The sequence below is a fragment of the Gavialis gangeticus genome, unplaced genomic scaffold, assembly GCF_001723915.1.
Source record: "Gavialis gangeticus isolate Ggan-Ray unplaced genomic scaffold, GavGan_comp1, whole genome shotgun sequence".
Classification (NCBI taxonomy): domain Eukaryota; kingdom Metazoa; phylum Chordata; order Crocodylia; family Gavialidae; genus Gavialis; species Gavialis gangeticus.
Window position 1 is genome coordinate 89,338,174 of NW_017729024.1, and position 21,706 is coordinate 89,359,879.

At 42.5% G+C, this 21,706-nt stretch overlaps 1 protein-coding gene across 2 annotated transcripts in view; it reads left to right on the forward strand.

The window, feature by feature from the left end:
- Positions 1 to 9,655: 9,655 nt before the first annotated feature.
- The window catches only part of LOC109297541 (fructose-1,6-bisphosphatase isozyme 2), a 42,678-nt gene continuing 30,627 nt past the window's right edge, over positions 9,656 to 21,706 (forward strand). Inside the window, exons 1-3 of one of the 2 annotated variants that reach the window (XM_019517358.1) lie at positions 9,656 to 10,149; positions 16,163 to 16,325; positions 17,539 to 17,631. In XM_019517358.1, the coding sequence (XP_019372903.1) occupies positions 9,977 to 10,149; positions 16,163 to 16,325; positions 17,539 to 17,631 (429 nt within the window). In that variant the 5' untranslated portion in view covers positions 9,656 to 9,976. The remainder of the gene's footprint in view (positions 10,150 to 16,162; positions 16,326 to 17,538; positions 17,632 to 21,706) is intronic. The other variant, XM_019517357.1, reaches the window with a different exon arrangement.

A 21,706-nucleotide genomic window follows, 5' to 3' on the forward strand; every position in this document is an offset into this window, starting at 1 on the left:
CAGCAGCAGCTATCCTTCCTGGCTCTTCCTTAACCAGGCAGTCTGATTTGAGAAAGGGGTGGGGAGACTTTGCTGGTTCCCTTTGGCTTCCCCTTGCTGCTCCTGCCACTCATTGGGGTGGCAGGGACAGGGTCTGGTCCAGGGAAGCCATCCCTATCCCAGTTCCTGCACCCCCAGGCGTATAATAGTAGTAAATGCTATTACTACTGCCAAGGACCTGCTCCCTGCTCCTCTGACTAGAGTCCCTGGTCTTAGGAGCAGGCAAAGGGCTTTACCCACACTTTTCCCCAGATGAGGTTCACCCCAGTTTCAGGTAGCTAGGTGGAGCAGTGTGAGGGGGAAGTTGCAGGCTGACTGCCTATATTAATCCCTCTCCTAGAACTATTTCTAGCAGTAGAAATATTCTTAACACTAAAAATGAATGCCTGTAACTGCTAACCTAGACAATTCCCAAACATGCACTCCAGGATGCATATGTTTCTATTTGTTGTTCAGCTTAGGCTTACTCTGACTAGGAGCTAACATGTATGAAGCATCTAGATTGCAATTATAGTAGTCTTAATTATCTGGTAGTTATCTCTGGTTATTAAGAGCTTTTGGTTCTATTATGAGACCTCTAAAATGGTTCTGGAATTGGATCAGAAGTGTGTGTAGCTGGCACAGTGTTATTGTGCTGTGATTTGCCTTCTGGCTGTATCAGAAAGCAGGCTTCTGCATTGTGAAACCACTAGGACTTCCATATTGCTAACAAGTTCAGCTCCCATTAAATGTTCCTAAATTTATTTTAGACGTGTAACACTACAGCTGGTGCATAGGGAAGAATGAGTAACTGAGCAGCAAGAAGTCCATTAACATCCATTCTATCACAAAAGCACATACCACTTTGCCATTTGAGAAGTTTATCCACAGAATGTCACTGGGAGCAGGTGACGCCTGTACTACTCAATCTCCACTGGCAGCGCATCTCTGGGTGGAGGTGTTATGACCTATAAAGACCTCAATGGCCAGAGATTAGCCTACTATAGGGATTGGTTCTCCGTACTCCTAGTCATTTAAAAAAAATGGGGAGGGTGCTATTGGCAAGAGGTCATTCTCTATGACGGCTCAAGATTCTGGGTCTTGTTTTCTTATCCCTACTCCTTGCCTGAAATAGCTTGAATTCAATCACTTCTTAGCACACAGAAAAAACATTGACCCAAGACAGTTTTTGGAGGGGGCTAATGATATCCTTTCCAAAATAGATGAAGAAGAGTTTGTGAAGATACTTGAGTTTCAGTTGAAGTAGCAACTTAATGCTGTGGGAACCTTCTTATATTAGTAATGGTGCAATCCATTACGAGACCAGATTCAATAAGAACTTAAGTAGAATTTAGATCCCAAACTGATCCTGAAAACCTTTGCCCAGCTGCTGCCCAATTATGAAGAAAAGATGCTTAAATTCCACAAGCACCTTGCTTGACTTTGACATTCCCCATGCCCCTGTCTTGACAGGGTTAAACAGCTTAGCCTTGGGGCAAAGCTTAGCTGGGATCCAGAAACTAAGCATTCCTCTAAAGAGCCTGATCTGGTAGGCGCTCTCAAAGTATATATAACGTATGCCTCAAGATCAAGCTCCTTACAAAATACAGTGGCAGCTGCCACTTCCTGGAAGACAAAGTGCCCACCTTTTCAACCTAATACACAAAGCACTCACCCAGGAAATGGGATAACCAAGTTCAATTCCTTCCTCTCCAGGCAGGGAATTCAAACCCACATGTTCCTAGACAGTGCTGTATCAGCTGGTTATAGGCTGTTCTTGGCATCCAGAGGTGCCACAGGAAGGGTGGAGTCACTATGCAGAAAAGAATTCAAGATTAAATAGCTGGATTCTATAACCTAGCAGTCACCTGGCAGGGGGCAGCTTTTGGTTTCTTTCCTTGAAACCAAGACTCTCAAAATTTTACACAGAACACTTTTTGGTAAACTATGGAAAGAAACAGGGATCAAAACCCAGGACTCGCTCTTTTGTACAACAGTTCTCTAGGGTTAGAACACTCATCTAAGATGTAGGAAATGCAAATCCATACTCTGCCTCCCAGGATTAAAAAACCACCCCATGTCCTTTCTCTCGGGAGAATGCCCTATACACTTGACTATAAGCTTTGCTGGGTATGGATACTCTCCACACTATCTGTTAAGAGATCTGTCATTGCTTAGGAAGGAGTTATTTGGTAGGGCTGTGCGAAATTTCGCTGGGTGTTTCATTTTGATGTGTTTTCAAGCTCGAAACAGCGAAATAGAAGTGAAACAAAAGGCTTTGAAACAGCTTTGAAATGAAACAAGGGCACTTAAAATGTTTTCAAAGTTTTGAAATGTTTTGAGTTTCGAAGCTGGGCTTGCTTGGTGTCATCCCTGGCAGCAGCAGCCTCCTATCATCCAGTGACTAGGTCCAGGGGCCCACACCCCCAGGAGGGCTGCGGGGCTCTGTGGGATTCCTTCCAGGGGTGCAAGCCCCCAGATCTGCGCGCTGGATGAGAAGAGGCTGCCACTGCCACTTGGGACCGGTGGCAGCAGCAATCTTTCCTGGCACTGGATGGGGGCTGTGCCCAGTGCCAATCCTGGAGAAGATTGCTGCTGCTGCCTGGGCTGCCACTGCCACCTGGGACAGGCAGCAGCAGCAGCAGCAATCTTCTCCGGTGCTGGGTGCAGCCCGTGCCCAGCACCGGTCCCAGGTGGGAGAGGCAGTCTCCTCATCTGGGACACAGATCTGGGAGCCCACACCCCCAAGAGGGCTGCCAGGCTGTGCTGGACTCCTCCTGGGGGTGCAAGCCCCTGGATCTGCACGCCGGATGAGAGGAGTCCCAGGCGGCGGTGGCGGCAGCAGCAGCAGCAGCAGCAATCTTCTCTGCTGCTGGATGGGGACTGTGCCCAGCACCAGTTCCAGGTGGCAGCGGCAGCCTCCTCTCATCCAGTGAACAGATCTGGGGGCCCGCAGACCTGGGAGGAATTCGGCACAGCCCCACAGCCCTCCCGGGATTGTGGGCTTCTAGATCTGTGTGCCGGATGAGAAGAGGCTGCCGCTGCTGGCAAGTGTCAGTTTTGCTTTGAAGAGTTTGAAGTTCAGTTTCCCAGAAACCTCTGCACCCATCTCCTTGAAACTTGGCAGGCTTCATGCCCTTCATGCTACCATCCCTGCAACTTCCATCCAAATCAGGCAAGAAATGACAAAGGTTTAGGCATTTTCATGATTCCCCATTACAGCCTGTGGGCAGAACGTTGAAACAGCAAAACAGTTTCAACAAAATGAAATGAGACAGTGCTTTGAAACTAAACGAAGTGATGAAATGAAACACTGTTCCTTTGAAACAGCAAAATGGATGTCGAAACAAAACAATGGTGTTTCACACAGCCCTATTATTTGGCTTAAAGCCAAAGAGCAAAAAGGCTTTATGCTTAGGATACTCACTTGGATAAAATACGTAACCAATTCTGGGGGCAGGAACTGGAACTCAGCCCTTTCCCCTCCCAGCCAACTATGCCAACCTGAGGCTACAGTCACGCTCCCTCTTTACTCTCCTCCTCTTCCCTCTTGTCCCATACAAAACATCAATTCTTCTCAGTTCCAGGCTGTGGATCCTAAGTTAAGAGGTGTTTCTGTGCAACCTTGAGTGAGCCCCAGAGCAGAATAGGATTAAAGACAGTCTTATTCTCAGCTTTCCCCTCTTGACTAGGACTAGGTGGCTGCATGCTGAACACTTCTTTTTCCGTATCCTAGCTGTTTCAAATCCAAACTCTCTCCCTAGGTTCTGGATTATACTGTGCCAGGCACCGAAATGTAAGATGTTGCAATATCAAAGTTTCAGGCACTTAAATTCTTTGCTGGATCTGGCCATAAAAGCTCATAGCTGCAGAGGGTGCACACAGCTTAGAAACGTCTCTCTGGTTTTTATATTTTCAGTCTGGAGTAGAGCAGGCCCCATTGACTGGTGCACATGAAATGTCAGGCAGAAAGCATACCACACCTGCTAGAAGTATTTCCTTGGCTACATCCTGTATTAAAACCACATCAGGAGTTCTTGGCTGCTCAATATCTATTTTTAAGATTACCCACTGGCAATAGATAAAGGTTACAGAATGAAGGACAGTGCTGCCTAATTTTAGTAGATTAGTTCATAGATTACATTTTTATTTTACCTTTTTAGCTACAAACTGTCTTTTAACAAGTTAGTATTGCAACACTGCAGTTTTACCTGTAAGGCATACAGTGCTAGCGTAAAGGCGCATGTTTACTCAGTGGCATCTTGTATTACCATTTATACAAAGAGAAATTTGTAGCGAATTTATTTTAAAAGGCTGTTTGCAGAGCTCTATGTTCATACTGAAGTAAAATGAAACAATGTCCTTGGTACAGTTTACATCTTTATCTTCAGTTGTCCTATTAGCTACTGTTCTGCTCATGTTGAACTACGGCATTTGGTGAAAGGTCATGAGCTCCTATTACAGCCAGTGTATGTAACTCAAACTAGTAACATTTAAAATCAGTTTGAAAGGGGAGTCATCTTCAAGGAGTAGTTTTAGCCCACGTGGTTCTAAGAGTTCTTTTGTAGATGTGCCCGGTAACTACATGTGTGCTTTAATGCACATTAGCTTGTTTTATTGCCCATTAAAATGTCACTAAAAAAAACAAAACCCCTGTGCTATAGCCAATACAAATTAATAGGCTAATGCATATTAAGTGTCACTTAAATCCATGCTGTTTAGTTAATGCACATTAAGACAGGCTAATGCACATTTTCCTAAACCTCACAATGGAGGGCACTTTTACATGTGCTCTGGGGGCGAGGGGGTGGCAGCGCTTTAATTAGAATGGCTCCAAGACTCACTCAAATTAAGACGCTACAGGGTCTCATGCATCAGCATCCCCACACTTCAAAATGGTGGTGGGAGCACTTGAACTGAAGCTCATTTGGTGAACTTTAGTTCAAACACCCCTGCCAACATTTTGAAGTGTGGGGAGGCCGATACATGAGATGCAGGAGGCTGCTGGAGCGCAGTAATTACCGCGCTGCAGCAGACTCAGTTAATTGCAGCAGACTCAATTAATTGCTGCTGTAATTCCAGCATGTCAGAGCAGCCTCCACGCTCGTGTACAGGCACCTAGCGTTAATGCGCATTAATGCAGGTCTAGGCATTCCCGCTGTCAATCAAGTTGGAGGACAAAAAGTTCTACTTAACACAAATCTTGTCAGGCTTCTTTATATGGTATAATTACACTTCTGTACTACAGTAAGAGCTGCGCTATCCGGTATCTTACAAGCCGGCATGCTCCACTAACTGGCATGCCAGCTTGTAAGGTAAAGTGAAACCAGAAATGCCCACCATGGCACTTCTGGTTTCTCTGAGTCCCCATGGCTGGGGGCAAAGCAGCCTGCGCTGCTGAGCCCCATGGCCCGGGGGCATAACAGGCTGTGCAGGGCCCACCTCCCTGCCCCACAGGGCCTGGGACAGGCGGCGATGTGGCGGGAGGGATGGAGGGGCGGAGGGATGCCCCAGACACAGTGGGAGAAGCAGCAGCCGGGGCTGCTCAATTAACCGGCATATTTTGTTATCTGGCATTCCCCATTCTCCGGGGATGCCAGATAACAGAGCTTTTACTGTACCTTCTATTTGAGAGTGCTCAAAAAATTTTATGGGCATAATCTTCACACCTATCAGAAATAGATATGATCTTCCTATTAAATAGTTTTGATTTTTTTTTTAAACTTATTAGTTTTTGTAGAATAAAATTTGTCTATCAGAATAACTTATCTTGCTTACAGTTACATAGGACTCAGATTCCCTGACACAGTCCTGGGCCTTAACCCAAGACTGTCAGTCTTTTCCTTAGTTTTTATTGCCATCCATCATGCCTGCTATTAAGAGACAGTGAGTAAGCAGAATTTGAATTATTCATCACTGTGCACATTAATCTTGAGAGTAGGAATGTTACATGCTAAATAGCATCACATTTTATAAATACAACAAAAAGAATAAAAGGGTTAATGGTCAATACCTGTATAAAGTAATGGACTTTGTTCTTAAAAATGTCAAATAATGGTTCTGTTGGCTTTGTCAACAGCTTTTGAACCAGTAGCACTAAAACAAGTTTTCCATTAGAAACCTGTACTGCACTTTGTCCAGTGTAAAATGTCACTTAGATTCCATTAAAAGTGTTCCCAACCTGGGTTTATGTACAAATGTCAGGGGGGTCACAACCAGCACTTCCTTTCCTATATTACTAAAGCAGTTGGGTTCACTGTAAGATGGGGATACATTTCATGAAGTAGAAAGGGACTTGGGGTGATCGTGAACCTCCAAAATGATGCAGTTATGAAAAAGGCTAATGATCCCAAGGGGGTATTATGTGGGTATATGTCTAGTAGAGATAGGAAAGTATTAGATTAGTGCCACTCAACCCTATTTAGAATATTGTATGCCATTCTGATCACCTATGTTCAGACTGGAATGGGTAAGGAAGAGAACGACGGGCACGGTTAATGGAATGGATTTATGAGCAGAGTTTAAAGATCTTGGCTATTTAGCTTGCTTAGGAAAATGAAGGTTGAGAGAGGACATGATACTTTTTTCCACAGAGTAAACATCAGGAAGGAATTCCAACTATTTATGTTAAAGAACAACGAAGTTTGATAAAACAAATTTGATCTCTGTTGGGAGGTGTCTGGAAAACCAGTGTTTCAGAGATTTTCCCAGGTATTTGTAATGCTTATGAAATTTGTATTTATTTATTTTTCCTCCATGACTGCATTATTGGCTTCTGATTTGTTTGGATTTTTTCCTCATCCTCCTCTGAAGTAGCAGGTACTGACCACAACTACAGGTGGGGTCCAAGGATGCTCGGGTCCCTTTCTGGTAGATCTGTCTCACATGCCTAGGATTAAATTGATTGCAAATTTGGGGTCAAGAAAGATTGTTTTTTTCGAGGTCAGGTTTGCATGAACTGTGGAAATTTCTTACTTTCTCTAGTACAGGGGCTGGAGCTTTTCTTGGGATTACCTGAACAGAGCTTTACCTAACTAATTTCTTGTCACTGAAGTTGTAAGGCATTGGCAGTGCTCCCTCCTGCTCTTTACCTATGTCATGTAGTAGGGATGTTTAGAGGGTGTTTGGTGACTCTGGTGTGGGGTTCAAAGAGATGTTCTTGTGGATTCTTTTGGGAAATTGGTTGACTGTGAAGGCAGAGGATTGGACCCGATGGCTCAGTAAGCCTTTTTTAGGTTTATGTTTGAGCAAGATTGTGGCAAGACAGCATAAAAGTTTTGAGATTCCAGTATGAATAGAATCTGAGCTGTAACTGACTTATCTTAGTATAAAGTTAAGATCATCTGCTTAAGGACTTAAGTCAGAAAATGTCAGAAGTACGTCTGTAAATAAAATTTTACTGCTGCCCACTTGTTACTGGGCACTATGATAGTTAATCACTTCACCATGTACTATCCATCATCAACTGAAATGTTTAGATCTTCTCTCTCATGTGAAGCCTCTTTAAAGATAAAAGAATGATAAAAGAATGACTATTCCACTGATAGTCATTCATACCCGTTAGGGCTTTGAAGAAAATCACGATTGTGCTGGGGGCAGGTGGGGAGGATCCTGTTTTAGCAGTGATCCTGCTTTGTCCTTCAAGATGCTGCTCTCGGAGCAACATTTTCTGGATATTATATTTTGTGTCTGCCTGGCACATGTACATTTGTACATGTCGATCTGAGTAATAAAGCCTGTCATCCCATTCTCCCTCCTTCAAAACAGAGATGCCGACTAATTCTTCCCAACCACAGCCCCTAAGTGTAACAGCCACCTTGGCTGCCCACCTAATTTTCGATTAAAAGTTTGACGATAAGGGTGCCATAAGAAATATTGAGTTTGGCTACTGTTCATTAGTCCACCAGTTCTGTGGTTCCCAGAGTTATCCGACATAAACACCTATCCTCAATTCTGGGAACCACAGAACTCCCTTCCCTGGTGTCAATTAGCACTGTCAACTCCTTTTGATTTTTAAAAGCTGGTTTCAGTGTACCAAGACTCCACTATTTAAAACCTTTCAAAAGTCTCTAATTTAAGTCTTAATGGTTCATCAAGTGAATATACTTCCAAGAATTCAGTTGAGTTTTATAAGTTAAAGAAGTGGCTGAAAGAAAACTAGTTACAAACCATTAACTTGTCCTATAACTCATATTAACAAAAGTAAGGAAGTGTGGCTATTCATTTCACTATTGGGTCTTTCTTTCTTAGTAGCATGCTGTTTGGAGAGTTGCATGAGTTATGTGAAGAATACCAATGAGGACTTTCTCCGTTAGCTCTGAATTTCTTCATCGTATATGGGGTTTTCAGCCCTTTAACTTCAATATAAAGTGTAATTAATAACAAGTGGAGTAAGGGTGCCAAGAAATTATCATTAATATGCTCAGTTAGTTCTTATTGCCTCATCTATACTAGAAAATTATACCATGTGTAATTAAAGTGCTGTATCAGTCCTGAAGTAACTGCCAGGTTACAAAACATTCATATCATCAATGTTATTCGTTTCCATTTATCTCTGTCTACACCATGGTATAAGACAGTCCAAGTTTATTATCTCCGAGGTGACGGTTGAAATATTATTTGTGCTGTGGTTGTGAATTAGGGCTTTTCTATATTCAAAAAAGGTGCACCAATGTAACTAAGCTGATTTAACAATTAATCTAGTGACTTGGGACGTAGATATGCTTATGCCACTTTAGCCAAGTTCTATAAATTATTTAATAAATAACCACTCTGCAAAGAAGTACTCCATCATTCACCAGTGCTTCTCTTCAACACCAGCCTGGTAATGTTACAGGTTAACATGCACCAAGAATGCATGTCAATTTAACCCTGATCACAGAAGGCTAACAAGAAACAAAAAACACCTTTAGAGAATATATGAAACAAATGTATGTGCACATGTTCAATATGCTATGGTTTGGTTTAGCCTTGCAACTCAGCATGCCAAATTCTTACATGTAAATAAGACCCTGGTCAATGAATAAATTAAGCTTTGTAATGCATACGAGAATTAGGTACTTCAAATGTTATCCCCATTTTTGGAGGTTTAAGGTATGTTTTTCAGTGCTAAGATACAGTCCTAAGCCTCCAGTGTGGTGCCCTGCAACTTTTGTTGACATCACTAGGAAGTGCTTTAAACCTTTGAAAATTATGCCATGAACGATTAAGAAGCCTTAAGGAGCCTGTAATTATAAAGCAAGTACTGTGAGAAACAACATGTGTCTGCTCCACAGCATTTGAAGAAGAAGTTATTTCACTGCTCCAATAGATACCAATAAACTGGGAGAATGACGTCACATCTTCATTTCTGAAATACCGAGACTACTCACTTCCATATTGTACTGGCTGACTCGAGATCAGTAGCGACCTTTTAGAGCGCTTTGTGTGATATGCCACAATCTCTTTTTTTTGCATAAGCAACTATTATATCAACAACTGCATTGCATATTTTCTCTATTTGAAATTTTTCAAGCGGGTGACAAAAGTGCGAATGCATTTCTCTTTCAGAATAACAGCAGCCATTTCATGCCAGTTCAGCATTGTTACATAGAATTTTCCTCATTTGTTAATGAAGGGCCCTAAATAATATAGGAAGTCTTGCTAGCAAATTCATTAACTTTGCACTGCTCCGATAAACAGTTACTGTATCTGCCAATCACTACTTTAATGATGTGGGACAGACTGGCTTAGTTTTTCAGCCGTCCTGTCTTTCCCAAGCTGCTGCTACATTGTGGAAGATCTACGTAACGGGCATGGCTGTTCCAAGTATTTAATCACATGGGCTCAGGGACATTTGAATAAACTGTGTCTAGCAAAGGAGCCAACAGCTTCTCCTTAAAATAAAATAGCTACTGAAGATCGCAGCACTGCAAGAAAGCTAGTTCTAAGAAGATAAAAGCTTTATTTGCCAGCAAAAATGTCTGACAGAAGCCCCTTCGAAACAGATATGCTCACCCTCACTCGATATGTTATGGAAAAAGGACGACGAGTGAAAGGGGCTACTGGGGAGCTGACACAGCTGATCAACTCCATGCTGACTGCCATAAAGGCCATCTCCTCAGCAGTCAGAAAGGCAGGCCTCGCCCACATGTGAGTCAAATTTTAAAATAGAAGGGAAAGAAAGAGGAGAAAGATTTGCCTCTCCAGTGAGGTGGGGGAGAGGGCAGATGTTCGGGGAAGTTTTAATTAATTCACACTTATGTTTAATATGCCTCTTTGAAACCACGTCACTGAGGTGCCTGGAATCCGACGGGGGTGGAAAAGTGATGCATTTTCCATAATGGAGATGAGTGTGTTTCTGGAGGACTTTTCATATTGTGGCCAAAATGGCTACAGAGATTAGTTGTTGTTTTACCAACTGGTATTTCACCTTAAAAACTGAGTCAAATGAGAGCAAAACAAAAGGCTGGCTCCATTATTTCCTATTCTGTTCATTTTATTATTATTTGTAAATGTTGGAACTGGTGCGTTTAAGTCTTGGCAAATCTGCCAAATACTTTATTTGGAAATCCTCTGAAAACTTCCAAGCACAATGTCACAGGAAGTTTCTGAGCTATGCAAAACTTCTGAGCTATGTGTCCATCTTGGAAATGTTGATGCACAAATCCGTTACTATGGTATTAGCAATAATGTTATTCAGCAACCCTAAGAAAAATGCTGGATGCTGACTGGGTGCGTGCTGCACATCTCTCTGGGTCAGAGTAGTACAGAAGGTGGTAAATGCTCCTATGTAAAGGGCGACACAACCAGCAGGAGAAACGAATCAAACTTTTGAGAGGGCCAGTGCAAGTCAGAGAACAAGGAACTGCTGCAGATCATCTCTGATGAAACAAAGGAAGCAACAGAAACAAAACAGAAGGGAAACGGGTAACTTACAAAAAAGAAGTAAAAGCTTTGGTTTTTTAGAGAAAGATAAAGTTAGACCTGACATTTCTAAACCCCCTCCAAGTTGAGAGCCTAGCACGGCTTCTTTAATGTATAGGAAATGAATACCGACTTTAAAATGCTTTCTGTTTAACTGCAAAAGGGAGCCTACTGCTCTCTGTGCCTTTGAAAAATTTCCCTTAAAATGTTTAACATCACACTTATTTTAAATGACAGAGTGGTTTTGCTCCAAAGTCAGCTATGGGAACAGTTACTTATGATTCTACAGAAATGCCTTTTTATGGTATCAAGTAAATTATACTGTACGTAGATTAATAAAAGACATATAATTTGCGTTCAATGGTGTGAAATGATACAGAAAAGCATGCCCAGCAATTTTGACAACAAAATGTTAGGAAAGATTTGGAAATACAGTACAGTACCATAACAAACCCTCATGAGACTGGTAGAAAAGTGCCTTTAAAAAGGGTGTTTGCTATAATAAAGTTGGTCAGTTTGCTGCACCACAATGAAAAAAATAGGCTGTTGCTCTTAGGATTGTTAGAAGCAGAGATTTGTTCTACACAGGGCTTGTTATGAGGTTGTACTCTATTTAGAAAGCACTTATATTTCATAGGTCATCTGTTTCCCTTCCCTTGGCCAGAGGATGCTCCAGCTACTTGCCTCACCTCAGTAGGCAGCAGCATGTAGAGTGCAACAGTTACATTTACAGGCAGAGCTGTAGTAACGTGTAGGCCACATGGACAGCACATGGCCATCGCAGAACGATGCTGACATTTGGTTAAGTCTGCTCTAGTATGTTACTACCTGCTGACAAGCACATAAAAACAAAGTATTTTTTTTTCCAGTAGAGGAGATCTGCACCGATTCCTTGTTTTCTGACTAGCATCAGTCCTCTACAAAGTCTGAATTCTTCTTTCCTGCTACAGGAAGTGGCCTTAAGGATTTCATAAATGACAAGCTTCTCTCCACATAAGAACTAATCTAAATCCTCAGGATGACACTAACAAGGCATGGTGGTCTCTCCTCACTGCTTCCAACCGCTTATTTCTCTGCTCCAGGGCCATTCTAGCTCCTGTTTCTAGCTGTGGTTTCATATATCCATTGCTAGGGCAGGGTGCTGTGTAGTAATGTGATATACACTCCAACATAGTGAGGGCTAACCTTTTTGTCAGGCTTGCCACAAATTAAGCGCCACACCCTTGCCAAGTGCCACTCCACCCCCTTCCCCTTTTTATTTGCTGCTCTCCTTCCTGTGCCTTGCCCTGTGCTCCCTTCCTGATCTGCTACTCTTCTTTCTGGTCCCTGCCCTGTCACTGTGTTGCTTGCCGCCTCCCTGATGTGTCACATGCCACTTGTGGTGCTTGTGCCACAGGCTAGCCACTCCTGCTGTATTGCAGTGATGCCCAAACTTTCTGGGCTACAGGCCAGATCGGTGACGTGGCCTGTGGGCCGGATCCCATACATGGGATTGGTCTGTGGGTCTGATCCAGTGTGGGGTTGGCATACAGACACAACTGAGTGCAGGGACCCAGCCCCGTGTGCGTTGCATCAGGGCTGGCACCCTGGACCCATGCATGCTAGATTAGGCTCACCAAATTCGGCCCACTGCTGCAGACCACGGGGCCACATCCTCTGGCCCACAGGGCTTAGAGATACTTGGCTATGGAGGAGTGGTGACAGCATAAACTGTCACTGCACATCCCCTTTGTCATCTGGACTGTGGGTCCAGAAATTTGACAAAGCTCTATGGGCTGGCTAGAGGTTGAGCACCACTGCTGTAGTGCAGGGCTTTTCAACCTTTTTGGATCAGTGTACCCCTGGCTGCCAGACACGGAGCAGGGAGGGTGCCACGGAGCTGAATGTGGAGCGGTGGCAGCCGCCGTGTGCGAGCTTCCCCTGCTCCCTGCATCTGCCCGGGTGGGTGGCGCCCGCACTGCAACGCAGGGTGGTGCATGGCAGTACTCCATCCCCCCGCTCACACATACACCCCGGGGCCTTCTCAAGTACCCCTGGGGGTACACGTACCTCCGGTTGACAACCCCTGCTTTAGTGTACTCCTTGAGGGCACCAGCACAGCACCATAAGGAAAAAGTGCTGGACTTCTGAGCAGGGGAGGTGACTGCACCAGGCCTAGTGGCTTGGAAAAAGAAGGAAGGAAAGGAAAGATGGATTTGGTTGAATTACTTTTTGTCCTTACATTACTAAAACCAGTTTGTCAGAGATGGCTGCATCTCTATGCTGAATAAAGTGCACCAGCTGTAGCCCCCATCCAGCCCCTTCTTGCATGGAAATACACATACACAATTCTGTACTAAGGGCTTGTGTAAGATGCTCCTTCAAACTGTATCTTATTTCCACAGCAATGACTGGCCTGTCACCAGTGGTATTCTGGTTAAAGAATAAGCAGTGGAGGAGAGAGTAGTTAATGAATAAAACTCTGGTTTTTGTGCAAATTTCCTAATAGCAAGAAGGGAAAAGTCTGTTAGATACGAGTTTTCCTATGAGGAGCAGTGGTTTCTTGTGAAGTGCATTTGACAGTCTTCCAGAAGGAGCCATCTGGTGGTAAACAGCACGCATTGAATGAACCTGAGCTGCACATTATAATATTAGGCATGCTACCAAACTGATTTCTTTAACTGCCTTTGGGAATCACTTTAAAACATTGAGGAAGTATCTATAGATCGCCCTACAGCAATGTGGCAACACGCTATGTCACCATATAGCACGCTACAGTGATATAGTGATCACATAGGTCTACACATGATTGCCAGCTACATTGTTGTAACAGTGTGTTCCCCGGTTATAACACGCTGTTATGGTGATGGAGCAGCAAAATCTAACTGTGCGCCGCATGCATGGTGCAGCAACCGCCTGTACTGCACCATCCATAGTCCTTCTAAAAGGAAGTACTAAAGCATGGTGCTGTAGCAGTGTCGTTGTCTACACATTGCCATACATGCCCTGAAGGTAGGGTACAGTATAAACCTTTATATTGAACCTACTTCTGTTTTTCACAGGGGTTGTTATTAACCTTCTGTAAAACAACAACTTATTGAAATATGATTTACTTACATCTAGTTCTACATGTTCTTATTCCTTTTTTTTTTTTTTTTTTTAAAAAAAAAAAAAAAAAAGGAAAAAAAAAAATGAAAAAAAAGTTGAAAAAAAAAAATTTTAAAAAATTTTTTTTTTTTACCTATTTTTCTTTTTTTTTTTTTTTTTTTAAACAAGCAACAAAGTATGTGGTGCATTCAGTTAAACTACTGAGTCCAGTGATGTGAACCAGGTCAGGGCTCTTAGACAGCAAATTAATAATGGTTAAATAAATAAGCTGGGCTTGATGCTGCATTCCTTCCACGTCCCACTGATTTTGAACAGTTTTGGGTGAACAAAGCATCGCAACCATTTATCTTTCAGTCTTGCATAAACTTAAGGACCATTGGAGACAGTGAGACTCCCAGAGAAACAAAAGATAAAAGCATGTTGCCAAGATTTTAAAAAGTAAATAAAAAGACCGTAGTGATTTTTGCATGGTGATTCTATTTTTGAATGAGACACCAGAAGGGAGCCTGATTTTCACAAAGTGATAGCACAGCACTGTATAAAAATCAGATCATTTAAGGTATCTCAAGCTGGATATCCAAACATGGAGGAACCCCCAAAAAACTAGGCACTTTGTAAACCTTGGACAGCCCTGCCTTTATTTAGAAAAATCTGCATCAGGCTTGATCTGAAAGAACTGCTTGTAAAACAGAAGTTGAAATGGGAAAATTTGCATTTTTTAAATAAAGTAGTCTACATCTGGAACTAATTGCCCACCACTTTTCCCCTAATAAAAAATCTATTTGCATTATAGGCGAGTAATAAAATAACAACTATATGATGAGTGCAGCTTTGTAATGTATTTCTTTCTATCTCAAAAATAGACCAAATTAGGACAAAAACATACTTCCTGGGTTCACAGTTTCACTTCGGAAATAATCATTTATAATTCAATTTCTGAAAATAGGGATTTATAATGGATGTCTTATCTAAAATGTCATTACTGTCTTGCTATATAGTATGATAGACAGACTGATTGATTGATTGATTGATGTTGAAAGTAAGGGGGATCTGAGTGGGGGATGCTCAAAGATATCTTTATTGCTCCTGAATTTTGGGCCTACTCAGGGATCTTTCCAGCCTCTGAAATAAGTTAAAAAGTTAGGGACAATTCTAATTGTGGTCATGGTGAATGCCTCCTTATCAGTAGCTCCAGTTGCAGAGAATAGCAGTGCTCTAGTCATTCACTTTCCTTTCTCAAACAAGCCTCCTTTATTCTTTGGCCACATGCTTCATCAAGTTCTTTAACAGGAGCCTTACGGGATTTGGGAAAACAGAGGAGGGCCATTCCACCAGCCCTACAATGCCAAGAGAGACTTCTATTTGCCATTTCAGTGAGATTCATTGGGACCTAGTTATCAGGGCCTTATGGGCTATGTACAGACAGTCAAAAAGCCCAAGGCTGAATCGATTCAATCTTTGCAGGTTAATCTAAGCTGTGTAGACTGAACCGATAAGCAAATGAATAGACATTCACTTTCAATTCCAGAAATGCAGCCACATGCCTGCAGTGGCCTAGAGCATGCCTCTCTGCTTGGCTGGACCAAAGCTAGCCTGCCAACCCGGTGGGGGGAGAGGTACAAAGCATTCTGGGATGCTAGGGGACCGTGAGTTGATTTGAATCTGCAGGGGATGTAGGACAGAAGTTCAATAAACTGACTTAACCTTAATCAGCAAAGTCTGATACTACATCCATCTGGGTTCATCTTAAACTGGTTTTGGTCATTTTGAAAGCAATTTACGTGCACTGAACTTTTGTTGTATTACAGATTTGAACCAGTTTCCAATCACTTATACCAGGTTATGTATAATTTCTGTCCCTAGCCATGATGTATGAACTAGTATGAAAGGAGAGCTAAGAACCAGCAATACCACCTTCCCTTCCCTTACAGACATTTTCATTTACCAGTAGCAAAGAAAATCTACCAAGCTATTTTAAAAACTTGAAACCTAAACTGGGGATGTGAGGGAGACTGACAGCAGAAAGCCATGTTCTAAATTTTACTAATGTTATAAAAAGGTTTAACGTGAATAAAACTGAAATTCCTGTCAAATACAGTCCTTTCTTTTTGCATCAAGTTTTCTTTGTGCTTTCACATTCCCGTTTCTTCAGGTTTGGGATAGCAGGAAGCGTGAACGTGACTGGTGATGAAGTGAAAAAGCTGGATGTGTTGTCCAATTCTTTGGTTATTAACATGCTACAGTCCTCCTATGCCACCTGTGTCTTGGTCACTGAAGAGGATAAAGATGCTATTATCACTCCGAAAGAGAAGAGGGTATGTACATAGATCTGTGTTGTGAAAGGCCTGTTTTTCAATTTGGCAGTAGATGGCACTATTGTTCAGAATACTGAAAAGGAAAGGGGGGGGGGGGTCTCACCTCTAAGAAAGAACAAGGCAGAAGTTCCCAAGAGAAAGAAGAAAACAGCATTATTGTTCTATTCGTTAAACAATTAATTATAGTGGAAGATCCACTCTCAAAAAATAAAGAAATCTTTGCAAAGGAAGCTTTTAATTAAAACAAAGCAAATGGTGGGAATAATTATTTATGATCTTGTTGAACAAAATGCTAATCAGAATATAATACTGCTATGCTCATATCTTTTCCTAAACATTTGTAGAATATTTTTGCATACATATTTAGGCACGAAAGCTGAAGAAATAAGGATCTATTTGTTAGCAAATGAGGTAAAAATCAGACTCTAAATTAAATGTTTTCAGGGACACATGGCTACCTAACAGAGTTAGTTACTACTTGAATGGAACCCATATTATATTTTATCTTTTCTAGCAATCCAGTCTGAAGGCCTAAAAAGAGCTTAATTCACAGTACTTCACACTGGTGAAGGTTTGGACTGCTTCATACCAAAACTATCCAACCCTGTTCCCAAACCTCATCTCATAATCCATTCATTTTGTTCACAGTGGGCACGTTTACATGTTCATTAATGCACTTTTCCTAATGCTCATTGTATTTAGTAACTCTAAGGTGCGGTACTACATAAATGTGCATTAGGCTGCCCTAATGTACAGTAGTGAAAGTGCACACTTTTTTTTTACTGCTGCTTAATGGGCAGTAGCCTAATTTTACTGCACATTAGCTAAAGAGCAGGGTTTTTATATGATGTTTTAATGTGCAGTAAAAAAAGCTACTGTGCATTAAAGTGCATGGGTAGACGCATCCACTAGCATCTAAACATAACTTATTTAATAATGCTAGATGTACCCAAACTAAACTACTCAGAAGTTTGCACAGCTGTAAACTGCAAGCTGTGGTGGCCTATGTTCTTGTATTCTGAGAAGTGCTGCGTACACCAATGGAGCTCATCAACCAAACAGCATAAACCTGAGCACATTCTTCTCTGGCTGGATTTGTCAAGAGTGTTTGGTTATCTACATGTAGTAGGAGAAAGATGGTGTTTGCCAGGCAAAGGGAAAAGATTGTACCGGTCAGCATATCTTTTCAATGATGCTGTTATTTCTCTTTTAGGGTAAATATGTGGTGTGCTTTGATCCACTAGATGGCTCTTCCAACATAGACTGCTTGGCACCCATAGGAACAATATTTGCCATCTACAAGAAGGTAAGGGGATGAACAACACACATAGTATGATTCACTCTGTGAGAACAAAACATTTCTGGTATATTGGCTTGCTTCACTTTCATTTCCAGGCCCTTAGCACTAATGTCTCTGGTGTAAACAGAGTTTTAAAAAGACATGCAGCAAAACTTTTTGAAATAATGCACTGAATTCTTAGAATGATGCACATAACTGAACTGACTACATGAAATATTGGGCTCTTGCACACAGGAATAATAAAAAGGATTAGAAGGTAATTGGTTAGCTACATCAATCACATTCTACATTAGCCGCTGCTGCTGCAGAGCTGGGGAAAGACCTAGGCTAGGGGTAAACAAAACAGCTATGTCAGTGTGCAGTCAGAGCTTCCTAATTGGCAGGCGTGTTTATACCTGGAGTTTTGGTTCCCATCAACCACCTGCAACTCTGCAGTGTTTGCCTCTGCATAGCTACACGGAGTGGTGAGCATTCAGCCACAAGTTTGCCAGGGGTTAGAGTGATCCCAGGTTTCACAATGTTATAGTCAGTCTCATGTGGTTTAGTGTTTTCTGGTTCTTAGAGTCATATGATTACTCTAGACCAGAGGCAGGCAATCTTTTCTGGCTGTAGACCAGAATGACCTATGTCAGGTCAGAGACAGGAGAGCACTAGGGCTTAAGTACCACCGCTACTTGTCCCCACAGTGGTACAGGGAAAGTGCCTGCAGCCAGGGTCTTCCCACCCCTGAATGCCACTAAGCCCCCACATCCACGGGCTAGATCCAGTGCTTGGATCTCTTGAAGGGGTTGGAGTTGGACTGTAACCTGCAGAGGTCCCTTCCAGCCCTACTTTTCTCTGATGTTATGATTCCTGTTCTAGAGCAGTAGAGTTCAATGTTTTAGAGTGGCGAGTAAGATTGCACCAAGGACCACCATTCCCCTAAGGTAGGGGCACAGGAAGGGGAGAAGGAGGTGACTGCTAGTGTCAGAGGAGGGGAGAGAAAGAGGGAAGCGGGGAAAGAGCACCTGCCATAGGGGAGAGGAGAGGAAGAGAGCTGGGTGGGCTTCAGGGGGGAGCAGCATCACAGCCTAGTACAGGGAAGGGGATGGACAGAGCCAAGGTGTTTCTGCTGATTCCCTGTGCCAGGAGCTTGATCCAGCCTGCAGGCTGAGCATCACTGCTCTAGATCCTCAGCTTTCATTTTCTAAAAAACATGTTTTCAGATCTCATGTTTACAGAAAAAAAGCCTTACAAATGTGAAAGCTAAAGGCTCATAACCCTGAAAGCAAATCAGAACTCAATATGATCTCATTATTTTTAAGCTAAGCTGCTTTTTTTTTAACCAGGTCAAGCAGTCAATGTTACAATTACTGCTCAGTCACTGTGATGCATCTAAAACAGGAAATAAATTCAAGAGCAATTCTATTGTTATCGTGGCAGCACTGCCTTACAACATTTAGCAATAACTTCTTTGGCCTTGTCTTTGCTAGGAAGAAAGACAAGCCCTCAACTTTCATGAGCTAACTCCAGTAAGACAAAACAGCCTGTAAGCTTTGCACAAGTTAGCAGGATGTAAACCAGGGATGCTCAAACTCTGGCCTTTGGGCCAGATGTGGCTTATGGAATCATGTCATCCATCCCACAGGTCCAGAAATTTGGTGGCAAGGGAGCAGTGGCAGCATTAATTGTCATTTCCTGCTGCCAGATTTCAGGACCTGTGTGGAGCCTCACAGACTGTGATGTAGCCCTGTGCACTACAGTGCACCAATGCAGGCTCAGACCAGCATGCAGCCAGATCCAGGTATGTGGGGTTGGACTGGCACGCAGCCAGCTCCAGGCACATGGGTTTGCACCCACAAACTGACTTTATGCACCAACCCTGTGCTACTTATCCAGCCCGTAGCTCCAAAAGGTTTAGCACCACCTATGTAAACTGACATGTCTACACTAGACTTTTTCTTTACAGTGCATAACCAGAGATAAATGCACATCCTTCTCCCCCCAGCTAAGACCATTACAGATATTTTCAATGTATTTTCTAAATTTATATATTTTTAAATCCTTAAATTTTGTTGTTTTAAGAAAAGGGACAAATGCACATTCTGGCCTCTCATTTTAGAATTACAAGCTGCACATCAGTTTTTCAGAAAGGTCACACTACTGTACATAACAAGTTATGCTACTCTCTCAGAAGCCTAGATGCATCTAAATGAAAGAGATAACACTTTTAAGATCATGTGCAGTTATTTTAATTACATAATCAATATATGGAATCCTATTCGAAAGACAAAAACCATGCTGTACTCGCAGCTATAAGAACAACAACTTATGCATGCAAAGCATTTCACTTAAATCATCATTTCCTGCGAGGTGTTAATTCAACCAGATATATTAACTCATGTGCAGCCCTCTCAGATTAAAGGATTTTATAGTAATTTTACTAAAGGTCCTTCTTCAAATCCATTAACTGCATCAAAATAAACAAAAAAAGTATGACTGCATTGGCTTCACCCTACATTCCCTGCTGATCAGTTGTCAGGGTGACAATTTAAAAGCCAGAGGGGCCAGCATCCTGGTGTGTGGAGGCTTTTCCCGAGCCTGGCTCCCAGCCTTACCAGCTTCACCTTGGCTCGACCCAGAACAGAGGAAGGCTCCTGAACTGCAGCACTAAGGCTCAGAAACCTTGCTGCCATGTCAAAATGTCCCTGCCTTGCCCTGCTCTGCTGTAGGTCAGGCTGGAACAAGCAAGCTCCTGTGCCCATGCAGCAAAGTTCCCAGAGCCTTGCTACAGTGGCTGAGTGTTCCCTTCTTCCCCCTCTGCCCCACTCCAACTCCTCTAGGTTATCCCTCACCATGACAGAATACCGCACTCCTGCCAATCAGCTGACTAGCAGGATGGCAGGGGCATTCTGCCAGGGCTGGAACCCTTCCTGGCTCTCTGTGGCAGCTGTTGCTTTTCAACCCATTCCCTTCCCAGGCAGGGGAGAAGGCAGGCTGTCAATTAATGGGCTTGCCTAAGGGCAGGAAGAAGCCCATTAATGCCCTCTGGCTGGAGAGCTTCCTTGTGAAACTCTGCAGCCATGGGACTGGAGGAATGTCCAGGTTATTTTTCTACTGGAAGAAATTTCTTCTGGTAGAAACAACTGTCAATACACAGCCTCTGAATGGTTTAAACCAGACAAGCAGACTAACTTTATCAGACCTCTTCCCCAATATATAGTGATCTAAAGGCAATAGGATGAGGAATAAACAACAGTAAATCAGGTTTTCCTGCCAATATCACTAGTCAAAAGAACTTCGAGCATTCCATTTACCATCAAGAAGGAAGTATTCCTTGATGGGTGACTATTAGCAGCAGAGGTCCTTTCTGAAACCAGTGAAATAAATTAAATTAGAAGTGCCTGCTTGCTACTAGAAGGATCCATCTTGAATTACAGAAACAGTCCTAGCCAAACTTCTGTTTTATAGCCTTACACAGCACCACCTAGTGCCAGAAATGTAGGGAAGCAAGTGTCATTTTATGTCTGTTCTATTTTTTGCCTCTGTTTTGTCTGCATTCTTTTATCTTCATTGCTGGATGAGGCTCTGAAAGATTTTGTTATTTTGGTGGACATTAAGGAAAAAAAACAAAGTAAAAAGCTGTAGGCAAGTTATGGACAGATGGAGGGGACCAATTTCCTGAAGTTAGTGGGAGGAGGAGAAGGGACCTAGAAAATTAATTTCCTAGGCCTTGGCAGTCACTTCATGTTGAGATGCTGTTCAGGTTATATATAGCACATCTGCTTAGAGATCATAAATGATGCCATTACAATATGTGAAATGTTGGGTGCCTGGTGTACTAACATGCTTTTTAAACATAACTTTAAAATATGTTTTTTGTTGAAACAGTATCCTGATTAATCTCTGTTCTTCTTTCATATGCTGAGCCACCTGGAGTCTACAACCCACAGTTCCCACACTACAGCTGTTAAAAATTAAAAAAAAAAAAAAATTTAATTTTTTTTTTTTTACAATTTTGTCAAGATCTCTAGACACGTCTTCTTACTTGCTCTCAGTCAGCAAGTATGGAGGGAATATAATTTCCACCCCCCCCCCCCCC